This window comes from Pongo abelii, chromosome 16, assembly GCF_028885655.2.
Source record: "Pongo abelii isolate AG06213 chromosome 16, NHGRI_mPonAbe1-v2.0_pri, whole genome shotgun sequence".
Lineage (NCBI taxonomy): Eukaryota > Metazoa > Chordata > Mammalia > Primates > Hominidae > Pongo > Pongo abelii.
Window position 1 is genome coordinate 88,700,384 of NC_072001.2, and position 18,901 is coordinate 88,719,284.

The 18,901-nt window shown below is 38.8% G+C and overlaps 1 protein-coding gene across 11 annotated transcripts in view; it reads left to right on the plus strand.

The window, feature by feature from the left end:
* The window catches only part of AKAP13 (A-kinase anchoring protein 13), a 355,010-nt gene that overhangs the window by 239,190 nt on the left and 96,919 nt on the right, over window positions 1-18,901 (plus strand). For all 11 annotated transcript variants that reach the window (XM_054531799.1, XM_054531800.2, XM_054531798.2 and 8 more), the window contains 2 exons: window positions 10,089-10,164; window positions 16,495-16,631. In XM_054531799.1, the coding sequence (XP_054387774.1) occupies window positions 10,089-10,164; window positions 16,495-16,631 (213 nt within the window). The remainder of the gene's footprint in view (window positions 1-10,088; window positions 10,165-16,494; window positions 16,632-18,901) is intronic.

Here is an 18,901-nt window from a genome sequence, read left to right on the forward strand (position 1 = left end):
TGCAGTGAGGTATGATTGCACCACTGTACTCCAGCCTGGGGTGACAGAGCTTCTTTTTCTGAAAAGGAAGTGAGGGAAGGAGGGAAAATGAAAGGAGAAAGAAGAAAAAGGGAAAAGAACAAGAAGAGACTCTTGAGGGGGAAATTTGTGGTGGACTGGAAGTGAGGAAACCTTGGGTCCTCTGTTTTGAAATATTTATTACTTTCATCAAATTACTTTGCCTCCTTTGGCCTCAGGTTTTTTATGGGTCTAATAAAGGGAAGCAGGGCTGTAATCCTCAAGGAGTCTCTCCACTTCTTTCTTCAGAATCACTGAGGATAATGAATTCAAAGATTATTCATTAAGCATCCACCATGAACCATGCACTTACTACTCATTGGGGAGATCCATTAAATAGATGTGATTTTGTTCTCAGGAAGCTTATGGTCTTTTGAGCAGATAAAGCTATAAATACAATATAGTTCATCTACATGTATGCTCTCCACAAATCACCAAGCCTCACTGAGTGTGTTTTCTTCCTCTCTAAAATGGCAACATGCCTTCTCACAGGTCTGTAAAAAGGTCAAATCTATGGGAGGGTACTTTAAAATATCATGAATCTAGAAATATAATGAGTTCTTTTACAGCCTTTTTTTTTTTTTTTTTTTTTTTTGAGACAGTGTCTGGCTGTGTCACCCAGGCTGGAGTGCTGCAGTGCTATCTTGGCTCACTGAAACCTCCACCTCCCGGGCTCAAGCCAGCCTCCCACCTCAGCCTCCTGAGTAGTTGGGATTACAGGTGCCCACAACCATGTCCAGCTAATTTTTGTATTTTTGTGGAGACAGGGTTTTGCCATGTTGCCCAGGTTGGTCTTGAACTCCTGAGCTCACAGCTGCCAAATTCAGTAACTTCTTTTTGTTTTGTATCTGCTTTGATTTCTCTGCAGCAGCTTCTGTGAAGCTCTAATCTCCCAAGTTCTCTGGCTCTTAGACACTGGTGTGTGCCATCTCTGACTTCTCTATTCTCTGTTTTTTAACACACACGCACACACACGCACAATGAACTAAGATGGAAAATTGTTATTCTGGCCCAGTGTCTCTGTATATATAACATTTGTGACCCAACCAGAAATATATGTAGCACTGAAAATACTGTATGCAATATAGTGTTCCATTCACTGTTATTCCCATCTCTATTAATTACAGCATGCATTGTCCAAGTGAACACACATTTCCTTGTCTACTATGCAAGATGCTGTGGTAGGCTTATTGACCGACCTAACATTTTCACATCTCACATGTAAGCTGTGAGTTCTTTGAGGACAAGCTATTTTACTACTTCTGCTTTTAAGGCTTGGTACAGTGTTTATTATACAGAAGATACTTAACACAGTTTTTAAAAAATAGAAGAAGGATAGAAACATCCCAGCATGGTGAGCATTACATCTTCACACAATCTTCCTTTTCTAGAAAGTAACAATAGATTTTAAAATATTTTCATTAAAAAAAACAAACTCAGGATGAGCACCCACGTCACACCTACTGTGGTAGCTACAATAAAAAAGATAACAAAAATAGGTGTTGACAAGAATGTAGAAAAATTGTCAAATGGTACAGCCACTTTGGAAAACAGTCTGACATCTCCTTAAAGTATTAAACATAAAGTTATCATGTATGTAACCCAGCAGTTCCAGTCCTAGGTATATGCCCAGGAGAATTGAAAACATGTCCACACAAAAACTCTGAATGTTCATAGCAGCATCATTCGTCACAGTCAGAAAGTGAAAAAAAAAAAAAAAAACCAAGCACCCAGATTTCCATCAACTGATGCATATAGATAAGTAAAATGTGGATATATCCATACAGTAGAATGTTATTTGGAAATAAAAGAAGTAAAGTACTGTTACATGCTTCAACGTGGGTGAACCTCGAAAACATTTTGCTAAGTGAAGGAACCCAGCATGAAAGACTAAATGATGTATGACTCTATTTGTATGAAGTGTCCTGAGTAAGCAAATCTGTAGAGATAGAAATACATTCATGGCTCTCTAGGCACTAGGGGATGGGATGGGGGTGAGGCATGACTACTAATGGATATAGGGTTTCTTTTTGTCAAGATAAAAATGTTTAAAATGACGTAGTGGTGATAGTTACACAACTCTATGAACATACTAGTACTATTGAATTATATATGTTAAATGGACCAGTTTTCTAGTATGTGAATTACATCTCAATAAGGATGTTAAAATGCAAAATAATACACACACACACTTTTTCTCACTCTCTCTGTCTCTCTCACACACACACACACACACTAAATGCAATGTGGTAATTTGGATGGGATCCTGGAACAGAAAGAGAATACTGGTGGGAAAACAAGTGAAATCCAAATAAAGTCTGGAGTTTACTTAATAGTAATGTACCAGTGTTGGTTTTTTAGTATTAACAACTGTGTTATGGTTATGTAAGATGTTAATGTTGGAGAAACCGGTGAGGAAGGGAGTGGGGATAAACGGGAACTTTATGTGCTGTCTTTGCAAACTAAAGTTATTTCTACTTTTTATGTATACTATTTTTTGTATTAGCCTGAAGTTGTTACAAAATAAGTTTATCAAGATAAATTTTTTTAAAAGAAATATGTAACCATTGAAGAAAATTTGGGAAACTGCAGGGAAGTTAAAAGGAATGTAAGTTGTCTCTTTGTGGTCGTTCAGACATATCCACCCAATTGAAAATAGATTAGGAGATTGCACCACAGAAGTGTAACATGTCAAGAGATTTCTGGCTGCCACTGTGTGTAAAATTTTTAATACTATATAATATATACTAATTGTTAATATGGTGGATGGTGGATCTGAAATTGTACCGTACTTGCAAGCTGGCAAGTTAACTTACATCCTGACACAGTTTCATGGGTGCTGGCTGAAGTCATGGGATTCTAGGGTCAGAGACAGGTAAATGTATTACTCATTGCATAGCCAGCAGCATCAGCATCACCTTCTTGTTGGTTCTCCTTGCTTCCTAAGCCCTATGCAGGCAACACAAAGGGGTCCAGGTTGATGCTGTGTCACAGCTGAGAAATCTAAACCTGAAGAAATCTGAATTTTTATACAATGGACAGTAAGCCTGTGTGACCTTTGCCCTTGACTGAGACGTTATCTTTATTATACTGGACAGAAACAAACCTGCCCTTTGCTTCGGAAGGAAACAATATTTTTATCTTCTAAGGATGTTTGGTATACAAACAGTCTTGAAAAGATAGTCTAGAATAAAAGGGCCATCAGGGCTTTTGCTGATAAAACCTGCAGAAATGCAGGAGGGACATGGAGAATTGTTTTCTAACATGATTATGTTCTCATCACTGTTACTCAGAAATTAGCATATTTACTTAAAGATATTTGTTCTAGTAGTATGTGTTTATTGTATATAATTTTGTAAAATGTGAACTCACTTTATGTAACACATGTACCGAAAATGACAGGAAAAGTATAGAGAGTCTTAGTCGCTTGCATATTCAAGGCAAATAATGTTCACTTTACTCGTTGGCTGTGGAATGACATGTGGTATTGAGAAGGTAATGAAAAGTATTCTAAGAAATAGAATTTTTTTTTTTTTTGAGGCGGAATCTTGCTCTGTCGCCAGGCTGGAGTGCTGTGGCGTGATCTTGGCTCACTGCAACCTCTGACTCCATGGTTCAAGCGATTCTCCTGTCTCAGCCTCCCAAGTAGCTGGGACTACAGGCATGTGCCACCACGCCCAGATAATTTTTGTATTTTTTTAGTAGAGACAGGGTTTCACTACGTTGGCCAGGATGATCTCGAACTCCTGACCTTGTGATCCGCCTGCCTCGGCCTCCCAAAGTGCTGGGATTGCAGGCGTGTGCCACCGCGCCCGGCAGAAATAGAATTTTAATAGGGTTTTCTAAACTGTTGGCCAAAAAACTTGTTGAAGGTCAAGGTAGGAGACAGTAATATGGTAATTCGTAGTAGTTCATTTCCAGATTCTTTACTTATCACTAAAGAATCATCTGAGCTCTTTTATTTCTGTAAACTCTCTAAACTTGTTGCTGTATTCATGCAGCCTGTTCTTATTACAGGAATAATAGGGGCCGGGGGAAGGGGGAGTAATTTTTTTCCTTCCAGCTTAAAAGTGTAGTTTTGTATTGCAGTACAGTGGTTCTATTAGCAGAGAATCTTATTTCACAATAAGTGAAATTTGGCTCATTTCAAATGAAATGCCGTTTGAAATTAAGAGAAAATTCTCTGAATGACTTTTTTTTTCTTTTTTCTTTTTTTTTTTTGAGACGGAGTCTTGCTTTGTCACCCAGGCTAGAGTGCAGTGGCGCAATCTCGGCTTACTGCAAGCTGCGCCTCCCAGGTTCACGCCATTCTCTTGCCTCAGCCTCCCGAGTAGCTACAGGCGCCCGCCACCACGCCTGGCTAATTTTTTTTGTATTTTTAGTAGAGACGGGGTTTCACTGTGTTAGCCAGGATGGTCTTGATCTCCTGACCTCGTGATCTGCCCACCTCGGCCTCCCAAAGTGCTGGGATTACAGGCATGAGCCACTGCACCTGGCTTTTTTTTTTTTTTTTTTTAAAGAAAATGTGTTGTTTCAATTATTTGAAAGGTGTGGATAGGGCGTTGGTAAAGTTACAAAATTTGTGGTTACTTCCTTATTGTGTATACCTTAAAGTACCTTTCAGAAAGGATATTTTTTAATATGTGTAATCCCAGGGCACCTGCTGAAGAGTCACTTCTATTCAGGATTACTTTTAAATTTTTGGCATTATTTTGTAACACACCAGGAACTGAAACCTTGATGGCCCCTGATTCCTGCTGTTTTTGCTCTCTGTAATAGTAAAATAGCTGAACAGAGCAAATGATAAAGTGTTTTGTTTCATGTGGTTCTAGTTTGCCTGGTTATTTGCAAGCAGTTTAATTCCTTTCATTCATTTTATTGTCCAACAGTTATAATTTGACAAAATGTCCTCTAGCTTTCTGCCTTACGACACTTAGCATATACAGTAAAACTGTTGATCTTTATCAGCAGAAGAGTTTAATCTTCTCACTAAAGTGATCAGAAATATATTTTAGAGGTTATTGAATAAAATCAAGGCTTCTGTCTTTGAGCATACAAATATTCACAACTACTTAGTAGTTTAGATATTTCCGCTCATATTATTTAGAATTACATCTGAGTATGTCAGTTTTAATGATTAAAGGGTTATAATGTTAAGGTGTGTGGGAATTGTGAAGACTAAAATTTATTTTATATTTTATACTTCTGTTTTTGAGAATGTATTTGTTTTCAGCTTTATTCTGGTATAAATTTCCATACAACAAAATTAACCAATATAAGTTTATAGTTGGGTGAGCTTTGACAAATATTTAAGTTGTGTAATCACTCCCGCATCATAATAGGAACACTTCTGTCAGCTCAGAAGTTCCGTTCTGTCTCCCTGTAGTCAGTCTTCTCCTCCAGTCTCTGCTGATCACTCATGTTTTCTTGCTACTGTAGGTTTGCCTTTTCTAGATATTGCATAGATAGAACCATACAATATACATAGTCTCTTGAGTCTGGCTTTTTTTTTTTTTTTTTTTAAACTTACCATAATACTCTTGAGATTCATCCATGTTGTTTGTATCAGCAGTTCATTTCTTCTTACTGTGAATCTATAACATTGTATGGATATATTATAATTTGCTTATCCATTTACCATTTGATGGCAATCTGGGCTGTTTCTAGTTTGGAGCTCTCATGAATTAAAGCACTTTAAAAACTCCAGTGCAAGTCTTTGTGTGACAGTAGGTTTTGTTTCTTCTTCGGTAAATGAATGGGATGCTATGTTGTATGTAAGTGTATGTTTGACATTATGAAAAACTGCTAAACTGCTTTCCTAAAATGGCTGTACTGTTTTGCATTCTTTTAGCAACAGTTCTGTGTTCTAGTTGTTCCACGTCTTTGCCAACATTTGGTATTATCAGTCTCAAATTTTGACTGTTGTAATGGAAGTCTGTTGGTATGTCATTGTGATTTTAATTTACATTTTCCTGTGGATTAATGATGCTGGGTATCTTTTTTTTGCTTATCTGCCTTTCGTATATCTTTTTAAATAAAATGTTTATTCAAATCTTTTACCCATTTAAAAAATCATGTTGCTTTGTTACTGCATTGTAAGAGTTTATTTTTAAATATTCCGGGTAGGAGTTTTTAGCAGATAATTGTTTTATAAATATTTTGCTTCAGTTTTTAGTTTGCCTTTTTGTTTTCCTAACAATGGCTTTTGAGGAGTAAAAGTTTTTAAGGTTGACATAGATTTATCTTTTTTTTCATGTTTTAAAAAATGTACTATTTAGGAAATCTTTGTGTAACCGAAGTTCCCATAAAAGTGTTTCCCTCTGTCTTCTTTAGGAGTTTGATAGTTTTAGGTTGAACATTTAGATATATAATGTATTCTGAGTTCATTTTTATAGGTGGTAAGGTTTGGGGTAAGATTTTAGATCTTGGGGAGTTTTATTTGTTTACATATTAGTATCTAGTCATTATAGCATGATTTGTTCATAAGACTATTTGTTCCTCATTAAAATATTTTGGCATCTTTGTCAAAAATCAGTGGGCCATATCTGTGAAGGTCTGTTTGTGGATTCTCTCTTCTCTGCCATTGATCTATATGTCTGCCGTTTAATATCACCCTGGTTTGGTTAGTGCAGCTTTTATAGTAAGCCTTGAAATCATGTAGTGATCAATTTGAGGACAATTAACAACTGTATTGAGTCTTCTGATCTCATGGTATCTCTGTATTTATTTAAGTCTGCATTAATTTTTCTCAACAGTGCTTTATAAAGGTTTCAGAGTACGAGTCTTACTCATATTTTCTTAAAATTATCCCTAATTATTTTATATTTATTGAGGCTTTTGTAAATGGTATTGCTTTTACTTTTAATTTCAGTTTCTAATTGCTCATTGCTAGTATGTTGACTTTGTGTCTGGCAACCTTGCTTTTATTAATACATTATTTATTCCAGTATTTTTATAGATTCCTTAGGATTTTCTACATAGGCAGTCATGCCATTTGTGAATAAACCAAGTTTTACTTCTTCCTTTCCAATGGTATGCGTTTTCTTTCTTTTTCTGCTTTACTGCACTGGCTGGGACCTCCAGAATATTGTTGAATAAAAGTGATGAGAATGGACATCTTTGGTTACTGATCTCAGAATGAAAGCATTTAGTCTTTCACCAGTAAATATAATGTTAACCGTAGGTTTTTTATAGATGCCTTTGTCAGGTTGAGTAATTTCCTTTCTGTTCCTAGTGTTCTGAGAGTTTTTATCATGAGTAGATGTTTAATTTTGCTGATTTTTTTTTCCTTTGAGACAGATTCTTGCTTTGTTGCCCAGGCTGGTGTTCAGTGGCACAATCACAGCTCACTGCAACCTCTGCCTCCCGGGTTCAAGTGATTCTCATGCCTCAGGCTCCCTAGTAGCTGGGATTGCAGAGACCCACCACCACACCCGGCTAATTTTTGTATTTTTAGTAGAGATGTGGTTTCACCATGTTGGCCAGGCTGATCTTGAACTCCTGACCTGAAGTGATCTGCCTGCCTTGGCTTCCCAAAGTGCTGGGATTACAGGCATGAGCCGCCACTCCCGGCCCCAAATTCTTTTCATCTGATGATGATCATTAGTTCGTGAGTTTTTTGGTCTGTTAATAAACTGGTTTTTCAAGTGCTAAACCAACCTTAAATTCCTGGGATGAACTCATTTGCTCATGATATATATTGCTGGATTCCATTAACCTAAAATTTTGTTAAGGTTTTTTGCATCTATATTCCTGAGGAATATTGATCTATAGTTTTCTTATATCTGTCTGGTTTTGATTTCAGAGTAATGCTAGGCTCATAAAATGAGCTGCATTATAAATACTTTTCTTCTGTTTTCTGTAAGAGCTTGTGTAGAGTTGACATTTCTTTCTTAAATGTTTGATAGCATTCACCACTGAAGTCATCTAGGCCTGAAGTTTTCCTTGTAATAAAGTTTTAAACTATGGACTCAATTGCTTTAATAGAATAAGGCTATTTAGATTATCTATGTTTTCTTGAGTGAATTTTGGTAGTTTGTATAGTGTCATGGAATGCTACTATTTCATCCAACTTGATGAATTTATTGCAGTAATGTTCATAATATTTCTTTATTTTTTCAATATCTATAGGATCGGTAATGGTGTCACTCTGTAATTCCTGATTCCTGTCATTTGTAGCTTTTCTTTTTTGATTAGCCTCGCCAGAGTTGTATTGATATTATTGACTCTTTTAAGGAACCAGCTTTTGATTTCATTGATTTTATTGTTCTTCTGTTTTCTGTTTTATTGATTTCTGTTCTTTATTTTCTTTATCCTGCTTGCTTTGGGTTAATTTCCTCCTCTTTTTCTAGTTTCATAAGGTAGAAGTTTAGATCACTGATTTGAAACCTTATGTTCTAATATAGGCATGTAATGTTATAAATACTTCTGTTAGCACTGCTTTAGTTATATCCACAAATTTTTATATGTGGTGTTTTAATTTTTATTCAATTCAGAATATTTTCTGCTTTTTCTTAATATTTCTACTTTCATTGGGTTATTTAGAAGTTTTTTTTGTTTTTTTAAATCTCTGTCACCCAGGCTGGAGTGCAGTGGCGCGATCTTCACTCACTGCAAGCTGTGCCTCCTGGGTTCATGCCATTCTCCTGCCTCAGCCTCCTGAGTAGCTGCAACTGCAGGCGCCTGCCACCATGCCTGGCTAATTTTTTTGTATTTTTTTTTTTTTTAGTAGAGACGGGATTTCACCATGTTAGCCAGGATGGTCTTCATCTCCTGACCTTGTGATCCGCCCGCCTCAGCCTCCCAAAGTGCTGGGATTACAGGCGTGAGCTGCCACGCCCAGCATATTTAGAAGTTTTTAAAAATTTTTTCAAATATTTGAGTTTTTCCCAAGTATCTTTTGTTTTGGATTTCTGATTTAATACTGTTGTGATCATGGAGCATACTTTTTATTATTTTAATTCTCTTACATTTAAGACTTGTTTTGTGCTATAGTGTATGTTTGTTTTATTTGAGGTTTGTTTTATGTGATAGAATATGAACATTTGTTTTATTTGAGGTTTGTTTTATGTGATAGAATATGAACATTCCAAGTGCACTTGAGAAGAATGTTTCTTATGCTATTATTGGGTGGAGTGTTCTATATTGTGTTAGCTCAAATTGGTTGAGCTATCTTGCTGATAGCTCTATCTTGCTGATTTTGTTTGTATTTATCAATTAACTAAGAGAGGAGCATTGAAATCTTCAATGGTAATTTTGAAAATTTAAAATTTAATCAAAGAGAATTATAATATTAAGAGGGTTGGGAGGTGTAAAGGCGGTATTTAAATTTTTTTTAATTTGTGGGGAGGGGGGAGGTATTTGCTTTTTAGAATAACACAGACTTGGCATTCCAGCACCAGTCCTGCTCTTTATTACTTCAGGAACCCCTCTGAGCCTGTTTTTTTTTGAGATTACGTCTTGCTCTGTCGCCCAGGCTGGAGTGCAGTGGCGTGATCTCGGCTCACTGCAACATCTGCCTCCCGGGTTTCAGCAATTCTTGTGCCTCAGCCTCCTGAGTAGCTGGGATTACAGGCGTGCACCATGACCATGCCTGGGTAAATTTTGTATTTTAGTAGAGATGGGGTTTCGCCACGTTGGCCAGACTTGTCTTGAACTCCTGGCCTCAAGCAGTCCTCCCACCTCAGCCTCCCAGTGTTGGGATTACTGGCATGAGCCACACCAAATATGTATTTTAATATTTAGTCGGTTTCATTTGTTGACTTTTTAAATTTTACCCTTGGCCTGCACTATGGCCTTCATCTCCTATTGCTTTTGTATGCCTAATTTTTATTGACAGCCTCTTAAGGTCCTTGAGTATAGATTGCGGTGGTTATATTGTGAAAAAAAATTTTTTTCCCTTGACATAAGTTTGCTCACCCTGTATTAAAGAAAAAGATAGGAATGTTGGTCAGTTGACATAATTTTGGCACCTGTAAAATTATCTCACATTACTTCAGTGTCTGAAACTCAGTGTTTTCCTTTTCTTTCAGATAAACCGAGAAAACTGGTGTACAATAGAGCCATGCCCTGATGCAACCTCTCTTCTGGCTTCCAAGCAGAGCCCAGGTAAGCTGAGATTATCCATTCATTTTCTGGAGCTGCAGCCCCACTCTGGCAGATTGTTTTATTTGGAGATCTGCCCTTCCTTAGCATGTTATACAATAAATCAGAGGAAGGGATATAGGTGATCTGGGTTTGTAGGCATTTTGTCTTACAGTTGAAGATGAACACATGTCATTACCTGAATTTTATTTTGGTAGCAGCGGACATCATAGGTGACTTTATGATTCATTCATTTGTGAAGGCATCTGTGCTGTGCATATACTATGACACAGGATTTTTAATCTGGTAAAAGTATAAATATACTGTTAACCAAACCTGAGGTTCTCAATTTTGAATGCACATTGGAATTATCTGGCTGAACAAGCTTTAAAAATATACTGATGCCTGGGTCCTACCTCCAGATATTCTGATTTAATTGGGTGGGGTGTGGCCTAGATATCAAAATCTTTATAAGCTCCTTTGAGTACCCTACTGTGTACCCAAGGTTGAGAACCATTACACTTTGGACGCATGGTCAGGAATTAAGTCTTTCCTTAAGTACCTTTGAGTTATTCCTAACAACACTTGAGGGTACGATGCTCTTAAGACCTTGCTTGTTAATGACACAGCACATAGCTTGTGATTAGTTAGGATTCCCAGCTTTTAAACCAGGTCCAGCCTCTAACTCTGTGTGACGTAAAGTATGTTCCCTAATGTCTGTGTGCTCCGTTGTCTCCCTCCCATCTGTAAAGTGTTAGTAGCCTGTCTCATTTTGAGGGTGTAGTGCAGATGACATGATGAGTAATCCCTGTGCCTGTTCCTACGACTGCTAAGTGAATACTAGTAATTTGCATTCTGAGTTTTTTTAGTCTGTTTTACCCAACAAGCCTCTGTTTGCCTTCCCAGTTTTTACTGCCCAGCTTTAAAAATTACCTAGTCTTCATTTGCAGGTCTTTTTAGAAATCGTTTACATGTAGATACCCTCCAGTAGTATTAAATTTAAAAACAAATGATTTTGAATCCTCTAACTCCAGAGCAAGTTTCCTACTGATTCTCAACTCTCTGACTTTACTACAAAGGAAATATTGAAAACAAATACGAAAAGTGTTTTTCTCTATTTTTGTCTCATTTTTTGAGACTACTTAAGGATATTATGCTATAGTTGTGTTCAGGGTCCAAGTTTTACAAGATTGGCCCTGTTCACAGATTTAGCTGACACTTCCCCCGTGTAGCCTCCTAGAACCTTCTACTTAAATGTGTACCACTTACTACTGTGTTTTGGTTCCTTAAACTGTTTGGGGCTTTTTCTAAAAGTGTAATTAAAACCACCCAAGAGTGAAACTTCCTGCCAAGTAAAGGTTAAATGAGGTTGCTCACAGTTTGAATATTTATAGGAAGGAAAGATCTCCACACATCATAGTTTAATTTCTGTATTTAGAGAAATAATTTTTGAACCCCTGGACATTTTCCCCAGGACACAATTTTGAATTCTGTAGACCTACTGTACACCCTAACCCCAAGCATAAGCAATTTAGTCTTTTTAGAGTAATTATTTTAAAATCTCGATTTAACAGAATTGCAGATCAGAATTATGCTACTGAGCTTCAGACCTGAGATTTTGATTTTAGGCATAGTATTCTTGTGAATCCCAGGTACTTTGTTTTGCAGGTTTCTGTGTTTTACTTTATAAACACTTCCTCAAGGGAGCAATAGCATTAGACCAAATAAGATATTATCTTTTGGCCAGGCGAGGTGGCTCAAGCCTGTAATCCTAACACTTGGGGAGGCCGAGGCGGGCAGATCATGAGATTAGGAGTTCGAGACCAGCCTGGCCAATATGGTGAAACCCCCATCTCTACTAAAAATACAAAAATTAGCCAGGTGTGGTGGCACGCCTCTGTAGTCCTAGCTACTCGGGAGGCTGAGGCAGAAGAATCACTTGAACCCAGGAGGCGGAGGTTGCAGTGAGCCAAGATCATGGCACTGCACTCCAGCCTGGGCGACAGAGCAAGACTCCATCTCAAATAAATTAAATAAATAAATAAATAAGTAAAGTAAAAAGTAAAGTAAAGTAAAAAGTCAAGTCAAGTCAGTCTCGCTCTGTTGCCCAGGCTGGAATGCAGTGGCACAATCTCGGCTCACTGTAAGCTCCGCCTCCCAGGTTCACGCCATTCTCCTGCCTCAGCCTCTTGAGTAGCTGGGACTACAGGTGCCCACCACCACACCTGGCTAATTTTTTTTGTATTTTTAGTAGAGACGGGGTTTCACCGTATTAGCCAGGATGGTCTCAATCTCCTCACCTCGTGATCCATCTGCCTCGTCCTCCCAAAGTGCTGGGATTACAGGCATGAGCCACCATGCCTGGCCAAGATACTGTCTTTTAAAATTACTTTGTATACTCTTCAATAATGGATAAATTACAGGATAGAATTATGATTAGTGTGACATACAGAGCCCACTGGATGTCAGCAGTGTGTTTTCCTGCCCTTCCCCAACAACAGTTTGTTGGCATATATGTCGTTTTAAACCCAAATGACTAGATAACACCTTTTAAAAAGTTGGTATTCTGTTAGCTTCTGAAAAGCTAATAGCTCAGTACACAAAAATTATAGACAGATTTACATATGGGTCATAAAATGGGACTGGCCCTACCTATGTCCACCTTTAAGGTACTGTCATCTGGATACTTACTGAATCATATATTGAAGGTTAACTTCATTAGACACATATATCACACACCTGCTATGTGCTGGAAACCAGAGTTCTGGTTACTATATGTAGGAAGTACTAATCATCTCTTGTCACTGTTATGGAAATGGCAACTGAGAGGGGTGAAATTACTTCTTGCCTGGAATTTTTCTTCTATTAAGTAGTCAGACCTAGATTTAAGCCTGATCAGTCTAACTCGAAAACCAGAGCTCTTTACTCTTGTCTACCCTTAGATATGCCGCTCCCCTTTATTCAGTAGGAAGGGGACTTGTAGGAAGAAAGAAAGGATTTTATTAATTTTGAAAACTTACCAATTCATGTGACACAGGGTGTGGATTAGCGCTGCCTTTGGGGATTCCCCCCACCTCCCCCCCGCCCCATGGCGTTAGGGGGTTATAATGGTTTACGGTCCCTCTCTCTCCATCTTAGCCCTTCTTTCTGTATGTACTTTTCCCTCTTTCCCTCCTCAACAGTCAGCCTTATCTCACAGAGCAGACTCTTATCCCAAACTTGGTTTGTTATCCCTTGTGGTGCTGGCTTGAATTTATTTTCTGGGTGAGGTATTCCTACCAGGGCTGAATCTGGCTCTTCCCCATGAATTTTCCATTTGAATATCGTGAGCTAGTTTGTTTTCCAGTCTGGAATTTGGACGTGGTCTGTTAGAGGGCCAGCTGGACAGCGAGCAGCTCAGTGTAGTTGCTGTGACAGCCCTTTCTTTTCTTGGCCAGCCCCTCTATTTTTCCCTCAACCACGGAAAGGCATTTTTTTATTTTTTCAAGTGGGGAAAGAAGAAGGAATAGATCACACCCACCAACTCCTCCTAGGTTACTACATACTCTAGGAAACGTGAAAAAAAAACCTCCAGAATACCCATAGTTTCCAGTCTGTTAAAGGCAGGGCTGTTCCCATTGAACTAACACACTCCGAAATAGTTTGAACCAAGACTGAAACAGACTAAGGTGATTTTTTCTTTAACTGAAAGATTTTCAGATTCATCCATGAGCCCTGTCTCACTTCCTGTGGCATTTTTTTTTTAATTCTTTGTTGAAATTGTCTTCTAATATGTTCATTTCTGCCACAAGACAGTAAACTGCTTCCCCCAATACTAAACATTTCTTTTTATTTGGATACTCCCCAGTATTTAGCCAGATGCTTAACTAGTAGAAAAAGTAATTTTATTGACAAGTGATTTATGACCTATACCAATGTAATGCATCCTTGACCCTTGCTCTAAGCTACCAGGGCAAATAATTTAGTGATTATCACTAATTAGTTAACTGTTAATTAGAAGAACTCTTTCTTCCCACTTTCAACACACAGAGAGACAACATAATTACCATCCAAGTATAGAATCTAATAATCAAAGGAGACATTGGAAGTTATGTAGTCCAACCCTCACTTCCCTCTCTGTGCAGATACCTTTTCTGTAGTATCTTGACATAGTCATTCTCTGTTCCAAAACCCTTCTGGTAAAGTGATAGTCATTACTTTATAGGCCACCCAACCTATTGCTAAGAAGCCCCGTTTTAGTGAAGCTCTGTAGCTCACACTCACTGGTCTTTGTTCTGCCCCTGGAACAGTACAGAGGGAATCTGTGACAGTCTTTAGGCACATTTTCTTCAAGATCCTCGGCAAGCTGTGTGTATCTCATATGGTTTGACTGTCGTGACCCCATTACTATGTACACATTTTTGTTTATCAGTGTTCTACTTTAGATGTTATTTAGGAACAAGTACAATCCCGAGGGTGTGGTCTGGATGGCACATGGGGGCACATAGTGACAGGACTGTCCCCGTTTTGGATGCCAGTGTACTATTTACTAATAGAGACTAAAACTATTAGTGTTTCTTTGGTTTTGTCATCACCTTGTACTGTCAGTTCTTCTTGAATTTGCTTCCCCCAAAACCTCCAAGTAGAGTTCTCTTTAACTCCTAGATAGCCAGGTTTCCTGCCCTGTCCCTCATCATTTAGTGTTGTCACCTACAAATTTGATAAAGCATGCCTACCTGGTTGTCCACATGACACATTAACTTGCTTACAAAAACAGAGATGCATGACTTTTATCTTTTTTTTTTTTTTTTTTTGGAAATGAAGTCGCTCTCTGTCACCTAGGCTGGCGTGCAATGGCGTGATCTTGGCTCACTGCAGTGTCTGCCTCCCGGGTTCAAGTGATTCTTCTGCCTCAGCCTCCCAAGTAGCTGGGATTACAGGCACCTGCCACCATGCCTGGCTAATTTTTTGTATTTTTGGTAGAGACGGGGTTTCACCATGTTGGCCAGGCTGTTCTCAAACTCTGGCCTCAGGTGATCCGCCTGCCTCAGCCTCCCAAAGCGCTGGGATTACAGGCTTGACCCACCATGCCCGGCCATGACTTTTATCCTTAAAACTTCTTAGGGCCAGGCCCAGTGGCTCACACCTGTAATCCCAGCACTTTGGGAGGCTGAGGCAGGCGGATCACACAGTCAGGAGATGGAGACCATCCTGGCTAACACGGTGAAACCTCATCTCTACTAAAAATACAAAAAAAATAAAAAAAATAAAAATTTGGCCAGGCATGGTGGCACGTGCCTCTAGTCCCAGCCACTCAAGGGGCTGAAGCAGGAGAATCGCTTGAACCCAGGAGGCGGAAGTTGCAAAAACTTCTTGAAGGAAGCTCATATCCACTCAGTAATGGACTTGGGTTCTTGGTTTCACCATCCACAAATCTCTTTAACTGTATTGGTACCCAGTCACATGTCACTTTTGTTTACAAAGTTAATAGCCTGGGCAACATGCCAAAACCCCATCTTTACAAAAAATAAACTGGACTTGGTGGCATGTGCCTGCAGTCTCAGCTACTTGGGAGGCTAAGGTGTGAGGATTGCTTGAGCCCAGGAGGCGGAGGTTGAAGTGAGCTGAGATCATGCCACTGTAGTACAGCCTGAGCAACAGAACGAGAACTTGTCTCAAAATAAACAACACAAAACAGAAAAGCAAAGTTAATAAGAGAGAATACCTTGCTTATTTCAAGTTGCTAAGTTTTTAGGCTTCCTCATTGTACAAAGGTAGTATTTCTGTCACAGACCCCTCCCTCTGGCTTGCCAGGGTCCCTGTTCTAGGTATTGAACTGAAAACATTCTAAATGATAAATTTTTCCACTTTGGCATATTATGCCCCTAATTTAAGAGCTGTTTATGGTAAGAAAAGTTAAATTATATTTCTGTTATTACTCAGTAGAACCTATAAGTTTAAAACAAACCCCATCACATAGTTGCTAGTAAAAGACTTTGGATTTTGAAGACAAAAGAAAAAAAATTCCCTCACTACCACGAGGAAAGCATTACCATTCAGGTATCTAAATAGAAGCAGAATATGCTTCTAAATCATCTTTTTATCTTTCTGTACCTAATATAAACGTGGCAGACGCATGATTGTCCTGTAGGAGCTATTTCAACCTGGAATTGGAGTAGCAGAGCTATTAATTTGACTGTGTCCTTTTATAGCTCCTTAATATTGAAAAAAAGAAATAAACAAGGAGGGAAGGAAGAGAAAAGAGTGAGAGGGAGATTTAAAAGACTGGTTGCTGGGGTGAAAAGGAAGTGGTTCTTTTTGTTTTTTGTTTTTTGGTTCTTTTTTCAATATTGGTGAATAAATTCTCTTTTTCAGAATGTGAGAACTTCCTGGATGTTGGACTGGGCAGAGAGTGTACCTCAAAACAAGGTGTACTTAAAAGAGAATCTGGAAGTGATTCTGACCTCTTTCACTCACCCAGTGATGACATGGACAGCATCATCTTCCCAAAGGTACTGTGTGGACCTTCCTTTCGTTTTTGTCCCACGGCTTTCCTGTTCCTATTTGGGCTTCCCAAACTCTTTTCCAACTTTTTTCCCGTCTTGTGCTCTCCCGTTTCCCTAAATATGTAACTCCTGCTAGTAAGTTGTGATCCAGCTAGCCCTGTAGGGCCTCACTCACTCTGAGAGGCATGTAAATGTTCTCTTGGAGAAGGAAGTGCCAGATTACCAGGGTTTAGAAAAAGGCACTGGGCTGGGCGTGGTGGCTCACACCTGTAATCCCAACACTTTGGGAGGCTGAGGTGGGTGGACCCCTTGAGGTCAGGAGTTCGAGACCAGCCTGGCCAACATGGTGAAACCCTGTCTCTACTAAAAATATAAAAATTAGCTGGATGTGCTCACTTGAACCCAGGAGGCGGAGGTTGCAGTGAGTCAAGTTCACGCCACTGAACTCCAGCCTGGGCAGCAGAGCAAGACTCTGTCTCCAAAAAAAAAAAAAAAAAAAAAAAAAGGGAAAGGAAAAAGCACTGGCCAAAGTTGTTTAATGTGAAATTGTGGCTAGTTAAATGCAGATTTTGAAGCTCACTTGGGAGTCAAAAGAAATGGAAGTTCCTTTAGAATTAATTAAGTCAGATGACAGTGAACACTTCTCAGTGGGCAGCAAGGACCACAGCTCAGACTATATGATGTCATATTTATAAACCAGCTGTAGAGTCATTTCTGGTTAATGTGTTTAGGCCTGAAGCTTCCTGCTGAGTGTGGTCATATCACTCATCCTCATCTAGCCTGCTTAATTGGAACTTTGTAGATCTCTTTGACGGAGCCCTTCCACATGAATCAGCTCATGTTTGCATATAATTGGAGGCTGTCTAAGGGAGGTAGGGAATGGGGGCAGTTTGCTTTCTTTTGCTTATGTTTGTTTCTAGTTGCAGCAAGTTCTGTTTTGTTCCCTTGAGAAGAATAGAGGGCTTTCCCACAGCAGAGATGGCAAATGCTACTCAATTATATGCCACAAGTGGTTTTCTTAATGGTAAGGAGGTGAAGAGGCAGAAACACTGTTGAATCTACCAAGACGGTTCCTTCTAGTTTTATAATGAGCTCGGAGTAGTGGTGAGAGCAGTTGTGTTAGTGGGTGATTAGGTTGTCCAAGATGGTGAATGATGCTGTGTAGAAGTTACAAGAATAGGCCGGGTGTGGTGGCTCATGCATGTAATCCCAGCACTTTGGGAGGCCAAGGCGGGTGGATCACTTGTGGTCAGGAGTTCGAGACCAGCCTGGAAATGGTGAAAACCCGTCTCTACCAAAAATACAAAAAAATTAGCTGGACATGGTGGCGTGTGCCTGTAATCCCAGCTACTCGGGAGGCTGAGGCAGGAGAGTTGCTCGAACCCAGGAGGTCGAGGCTGAAGTGAGCTGAGATCACACCACTGCACTCTAGCCTGGGCAACAGGAGTGAAACTCCATCTCAAAAGTAAAAATAAAATAAAATTAAAAAAAGAGAAGTTACAAGAATAGAGACCTAAAGATTTGGGATCAGGAGTATATCTATGCCTCTGTGAATGTACCCTGTGTGCCTTCCTTTCATTTTTGGCCTTCCCTGACTTTTTTTCTTGAGCTCATTGTCCTCCCAAGGTCTTTGGAAAGACTTATTTAATACGATGCAACCTTAAGGATTTCTGTCGTTGTCACTCATAGTGACTTGACAAAAAATTCTATGAAGTAAAAACTCCACATTTAGAAGATCTGCCTTTCTCTTTACTTAGGAAAAGAAAAATCAATAGTTTTATGTTATTTTATTTTATTTTTTTTAATAATATCAGAATTTAGGTAATTTCCACTGTGACTTTGAGGTTTTAATTGTAAGGAATTCTGTTCCCCGCAAGGGGAATACCATTCTGAAGACAGGTGTCACTAAAAACATACTGAGATAAATAGGTTAGATAGTGTCTCCCAAGTTTCAGCTTTAAAATGGGATCATTGATAATCATTGAAACTAGGTCATGGATATACAGAGATTTGTTAAACATTTATATATGTTTGAAAATTTTAACGTAAAAAGTTTTTTAAAAATTGAAGTGTCTTCATTAAGAAATACTTGCTTGCAACCTCCTAGGTGCATGACAGCTTGTGCCTGGATGTTACCATCTCTGCAGACTCAGAGTTACTTCTGGTCACTTAATTGAATGGTTTTCCCAGCTAAGGAGAATTAGAATTTTCTATATTTCGCCTTCTTATTTTCCCAGAACCATTTACAAAATTGCTCATATAAATGACCTGTGCTA